Genomic DNA, 6,416 nt, shown 5'->3' on the forward strand with positions numbered 1-6,416 from the left:
AACTGGAGCAGACAAAATCTGGAGCAGATTTGCACTGCAGCCAATCAGCATTTTTCTCTCATTTTCAAATCTTACCTGAGCAAACTGTAGAGAGATGCTGATTGGTTGCCATGGTCAACTGCTTCAGATTCTGTTTGCTCCAGTTTTTATAAATTCCCCTCACTACTATTTATAGACATCTGTACAGAAGGAGAGGAGGAAAAAGGGATGTGGCTCCAAAAGAGGAAAAGTTGGGAGCTATGACTATAGCGTAAGGCATAAGATATGTTCAGACTGCTGTGTGTACAACACAAGAATGCAGCAATGTGGAGGGCCCCTGGAACTACAGAATGTTGCAGTATGACATCACTCCTAAAATTCGCTGAAGACTAAGCTGCAGCGTCTGGCAAGAGGAATGCGGACAGGGGCACTCCCGTCCGCCAATCACAGCACAGGATACGTAGAGTCGGGAAGGAAGAGGCGGGACTTCTTTCACAGGCTCTCCCGAGTTGGTTAGAAAGGTAGATTGACGTCAGCACTAAGGCATGCAGCCTATACGGAGTCCGGAAATCCTCAGCGAATACCGGGTGAACCTACTACCGACTTCGGGAGTCTGTACCTCCAGACACCATGAGCGGGTTCCGGCAGCAGAATGTGGAGGATTTCTATGAGATGGGAGAGGAGCTTGGAAGGTGAAATGATACAAATGTGATGTATTCATAGGAATTCTTGCTTCCTGTACGCCAACGTTTCCGTATCTGTGTGTCTCGGTAATGGCTCTTGTGCTCAGGAAATCAGTAGAACGATCATGACTTGATAATACAAGCAGTGGTATTTGGGTACCGATCTGTGTATCTAACGCCAACGCCTTCATTTTTTTGTTTTTTTGCTAGGCTAGGGTTAGAGCCGCTGTCATGTTTTTATTTGGGGTGTGGAGTTATTCCTCTCTGTTGTTGGGGTGACAGAAAGTGATGGGAAAATCCAGAATGTAAGGAGTAGTGATGAGCGGGGGCATGGTGGGAATCCAGTTTGCTGAAGTTTGACCAAGCCCGGGACTTCTGCAGCGGGAGCAAGCGGCGCTGACGCAGGTAAGTTGGTTGGTATTTGCCAACTTTTTTTTTTTTTTTTTTTTTAGAATATTAGGGCGTGTATACAACTTTAAGGCAGAACTCAAGGCAAAACTTTTATTAACCCCTGCGGTGGGGCAACCCCTGCACCGCAAGAGTTAACTGCTCGTTTTTGTCTAGGTGCTTAAAGGAGAACTATGGGGTTAAGGCTTTTCCCCATAGTTCTCCTTAGGGTAACGGGAGGACACAAACTGGCGTCTTCCAGTCACCCTAAGCTCAGTATACCGCGAGCTGCAGCTCGCGGTATACTGACAGCTGGCTCTGCTTATCTAGAGGCAGAGCCAGCTGTACCCGCCCCCTCCCCCATCCGTTCTGCCAGCCCCCCCCCTGTCTTGGCTGGCCGCCGTGTATGTGTTCGCTCACCTCCCGATCTACTAAGGCGACCTGTGACAGTCTCATTGTCACAGGTCGGCTAGAACTATGAGGTGAGTGAAAAGCAGCTGGGTGGATCCAGACATAATTGCCGGGATCCCTTTCAGCTGCGGCATCTCAGTACAGCTCGCGGTATACTGAGCTTAGGGTGACGGGAGGATGCTAGTTTGTGTCCTCCCGTTACCCTAAGGTGAACTATGGGGAAAAGCCCTAACCCCATAGTTCTCCTTTTAATGCATTCTCTGTATTAGGGTAATAACACGCCCAGTACCTTTTCTTGTTCCCTCACACTTACCTGTGTCACCGCCACCAGTCCCCAAAGCTGTCTTCAGTTCCCTGACCTTCCTGCTTACAGGGCAGCATACTGAGGGCAGAGGAGCCGTAGGCTCCTCCTGATGTTAGTCAAAGCATGATTGGGGGGTGGCCAGCCACAATCTGTGTGTATCTAGGGACGCACACAGCAACTTGCAGGCTCGGCCAGAAACACGCACACACTCCATAGCAACCGGCTAGCTGATGGAGGCACCTGAACAGGGGGCAGGAGGGAGAGCAATTGCGTATTTTTGGACTTCAATGGCAGTGCCTGAAAAATGTTCGGAAAACATGATTTTATACCTAACAACTGTCCTCCTAGTAACTAGCTTTCCATTGGCTAAAACAAACACCCTCAAGCCTGTATACATGTAAAAAATGTATGTACAATTGCATGAGAAAGCTCACGCTCAAATATGGATGAGGACTAAAGGTCTATTCCTTGTATTGTGGCTTGTTCTCGCATGTGGCATTGCACCATATATGTTTATTGCAGTGCATTAGTATTCATTCTTCTTCGTGCCCACAGTGTGCCACAGCACATGAATGTGATTGTTTTGTGCATTGCAGAGTGCTGTATTGTAAAAAATACTTCAGGACCTACTTTTCATATGCTGAAGGCTGCTGACAATCCTATTCAAAATGAATTGGTTGCCTTGCACAGCTGTTGAAAAGACATGTGCTTAAGGCCTTGTTCACACCAAATGCAGAGCAGATCTGCATGAGTTTCTGCACATGCAGTGCAGTGGGTTGCCGCGTTTTTGATGCGTTCCGCCCGTTTTTGGTAGTTTAAAATGGGCTTTCAGTGCGTTCCAGGCATTTGCATGCGTTGCAGAGCAGGTCCAGAGCAGGTAAAATAGGGCCTGCTGCAGTTTTTTTTTACCTGCTCTGGAACGGAAGGCTGCGATGTGAACTGGAGCTAAAAATACCATTGGAATGCATTGGACGCAGTTTTGCTCCAGTCTGTAACTGATCTGCACCTGCTCCCCGCTTGGTGTGAACAAGGCCTTAAGGGCCAGTTCACACTATTCAGTGCGTTCAGGGCACAGTTGCATGCAATGGATCGCATATTCAAAGCCTCCCCGCTTTCTGGGGTGGGTGGGGGCGTGGTGGTGCCATTCATGTCAATGGCACCGCAGACACGCCTCCCACCTGTAGTGCGATCGCCCACACTGGAATGCATGGTACAGCAATGCCCAGTGGTTGCAAAAAACAGTGCACGCATAAAAAGAACTTCAGGGAAAAAAATCAGCATGTAAAATCTGGTTTCATACAAGGAGTTAAGTGCAGCAAGGTGTATGCCACCTCCCGGAGCTCTATATCGTTTACAGTGTCACCGAGTGCCGCTAGTATAGCTATCACTATACTTCGGGCACCCTGACACACAAGAGCTTTGGGTGTCCTACACAGCAGCCATCGTGTCATTTGCCTGCCCTGCCTCTCTTCCTGCCCAATAACAGAATACTTTATATTCTGTGAAACTATTTACAGAATACAAAGCTTTCTGTGAATGGACAGGAGAGAGGAGGGGCGGGCAGTGCTGCTACGTGAGAGCCGCATCTCTATTGTTGCAGCACAGGTATACATCAGTATGATAGGTATACTTTCGGCACTCTGTGAATCTGTAAAGTGTAAAAAAAAAAAGAGCCACGGGAGGTGGCATACACCTTGTTGCACTTAACTCCTTGTATGGCAGCAGATTCTAAATACAATTTTTTTTTTTTTTTTTCCTGGAGTTTTTTCTAATGCAGGTATGGTGTGAACAAGCTTATTAGATGCAGTCCTTGTTCGGCTGACCATATCCAGGCCAGCTCCTGTAAGGGTGCCGACGGAGACGTATATTGCTCGATCTTTGGCTGAGTCAGCAGGACTCGGCCTAAATTCGAACTGTATGTAGCCAGTTTTACTTCTGAAAACACAAGTCAAATCAGAGTATGAATTGCTGTAATATGTCTGCATTACCTTTACAACATTAATTAAAGCGTGTTTTAATTAAACAACGGTTATGTATTTGCCATGGTTTGCACTGCAACTTCATACCTTGGTGACCAACCTCATATCTCCCTGTAGTCTAGCTTCTCCAATGCATCCATGCGACTCATCCTTTTTTCAAGATGGTTTCATGTAGTAGAAAAAAAAAATTACTAACAACATAAAATGCGTTAACAAAAAAAAAGTGCTAATTAAAATGTGTACACAATAAAAATTCTTACCAGGTAAGCACACATGTAGCAGAAACTGAGAATGTAATTGTATGGGTTTTTATTCTTTTCTAGATTCCCATTCTTTACCTTCTTCAGGAGCCTATATGAACAATGTGTTTTTTGTTTCTTTTTCAGTGGCCAATTTGCTATTGTACGAAAGTGCCGAGAGCGTGCAACAGGAATAGAATATGCAGCCAAGTGTATTAAGAAACGTCGTCTGTCATCCAGCCGGCGAGGTGTCAGTCGGGAGGAGATTGAAAGAGAGGTGGACATCTTAAAAGAAATTCAGCATTCAAACATCATCACATTGCACGATGTGTTTGAGAACCGCACCGATGTAATCTTGATACTGGAATTAGTGTCAGGAGGAGAGCTCTTTGACTTCTTGGCACAAAAGGAAAGCTTGAGTGAGGAAGAAGCCACAATGTTTTTGAAACAAATCCTTGATGGGGTCCACTACTTGCATCGCAAGAGCATTGCCCATTTTGACCTCAAGGTATCTTTGTGCAAAATTTGCTATGTTGTATGTGTCCGCCACAATAAATCTACATTACCACACTGAGATAGTTAATTACAATGCTTGAAATGTAAAAATAGGCAGTAAGTCCAGAAGTATCCAATAATGTGCAAGACAAGTAACAATGAACATTAAGATGTGATTTTTTTTTTTTTTTGTTTTTTTTTACGTGCTGTGTTGAAGTGTTGGGGTTTTTTTCAGGAGAAGCCAAAATACTATTTTTCTTTTCTTAAAGCATGATGCAACATGTCGTAGTTTATTGCCTTTAAGGACTCTTCTGTAACAATTTCTTGGTACAAGAGGTGGATAAAATAATAAAAACACCTAACCGCGTATTAATATCAAGGACTTATTAATAAATATGACCACACATTGCCTTTTGAACAGCTTTAGTCTTTATGGATTTTTGCCATATAAGAAACTGTATATAATGTTCAAAAAAAAAACAAAAAACCTTTTTAGTTCCTTGAAGGAAGATGCCTACATTTTCTTTTATTATTTATGATAACCGATAAATGACCAAAGCTGGTGATTAGGGAGAATGACTCTGCTATCCATTAAACCACTTTAAATTGTTAAGCCGTGTGTATGAGGGCATGTTTCTGCTGGGATTATAGAAATGTGGAAACATTCAGAAGAAAGAGTGTTTGCAATGCTGGGTACAACAGGTACTATACAATTACCTCCTATTATTTAACAGTTGTGCAACCATGCAGAGCAGTCACTAGATCCAAAGAATTTAGATGGGTGGCTTTAGCATTCTGGATCCCGAACCTTATGTAACAGTTGGCATTAGGTATTGTAGGTTGAGGGCATCCTTGGCCTTTCTGGATGTAGGAAATAAGATAAAGATGACTTTCTTTTTTTCCCCATTGCTGAGGGATCCAGGTTTTGTGCATCTTCCACATGTAGTACATCTGTCTTTTGTCCTTCTATATGAGCTGTATGCACATAAACAAACAGCTTCCCTTCAGTAAAATCTATCTTTGAGAAGGCCTTGGTGTAACATTTTTGTTGAGACAGTGCTCTGGTTATCTGGCTGTAGTCAATTGTACCCCCTACTGGTAAACTAAGCACTTTTACAGTTCTTCTGTTGCTTTATCATTAATTTAACCTACAAAGCTGTAAAATACTTCACTAAAAGCAGCTTCTGGCTACCCTTAGCCAGAGCCTAAAGCATATCCTTGGTGGGAAGTTGCATAGATGCCATCAAAGGTTGATGGTTAGGCATCATTAGGAATCATGTAACCCATTCCACTGTTGGTGCTGTTAGTCAAGTATTTCACAGCTTTTTAGGTTAGTGCTGTTTTCTATGTCCAGACATCAACTGTCTTTTTTGTGCGTAGGCTAATTGTTTGGACTGTGGGTTGTTGCTGGGAATTTTTTTGGGGATTGATGAAACAAATCTGCTCTCTTATCCTGCAGCCTGAAAACATTATGTTGCTGGACCAGAGCAGCCCGAGCCCACGAATTAAGCTGATAGATTTTGGAATTGCACACAAAATCCAAGCTGGAAATGAATTCAAAAATATATTTGGAACACCAGAATTTGTTGGTAAGTGGCACATATAGAAACGCTTTAATTTAATTACCTATTGTACACTATTTCTCACTATTTACCTTTTTCCGTTTTATCTCTACAAGATAGCAAATTATAATATCTGAAGAAGGGATCTAAGTTGTCCTGAATGCTTTATTACCCTTCATTGGCCAACTTAAATTATCACTTAAACTCCAAACTTTCTGCAATAATTAATGGCTAATTAGTACAATACTCTACTCATTACTAATCTAAACACCTAATTTTATGGAGCACTTTATTTTATTGCGGTCTGTACAAATATATTCAACAAGCATACAAAAGGTAATGAAAGTTTGTGCAAAAAGCTTCACAACAGGAAACAC

General features: G+C 43.0%; 1 protein-coding gene across 1 annotated transcript in view; it reads left to right on the forward strand.

Moving 5' to 3' along the window:
- The first annotated feature begins 522 nt into the window (after positions 1-522).
- DAPK3 (death associated protein kinase 3) overlaps positions 523-6,416 on the forward strand; it is a 17,473-nt gene continuing 11,579 nt past the window's right edge. Inside the window, exons 1-3 of the mRNA XM_018559688.1 lie at positions 523-671; positions 4,130-4,490; positions 5,937-6,066. Of these exons, the coding sequence (XP_018415190.1) occupies positions 610-671; positions 4,130-4,490; positions 5,937-6,066 (553 nt within the window). The 5' untranslated portion in view covers positions 523-609. The remainder of the gene's footprint in view (positions 672-4,129; positions 4,491-5,936; positions 6,067-6,416) is intronic.

This window comes from Nanorana parkeri, unplaced genomic scaffold (assembly GCF_000935625.1).
Source record: "Nanorana parkeri isolate BGI_ZX_2015 unplaced genomic scaffold, ASM93562v1 scaffold412, whole genome shotgun sequence".
In the NCBI taxonomy this organism is placed as follows: domain Eukaryota; kingdom Metazoa; phylum Chordata; class Amphibia; order Anura; family Dicroglossidae; genus Nanorana; species Nanorana parkeri.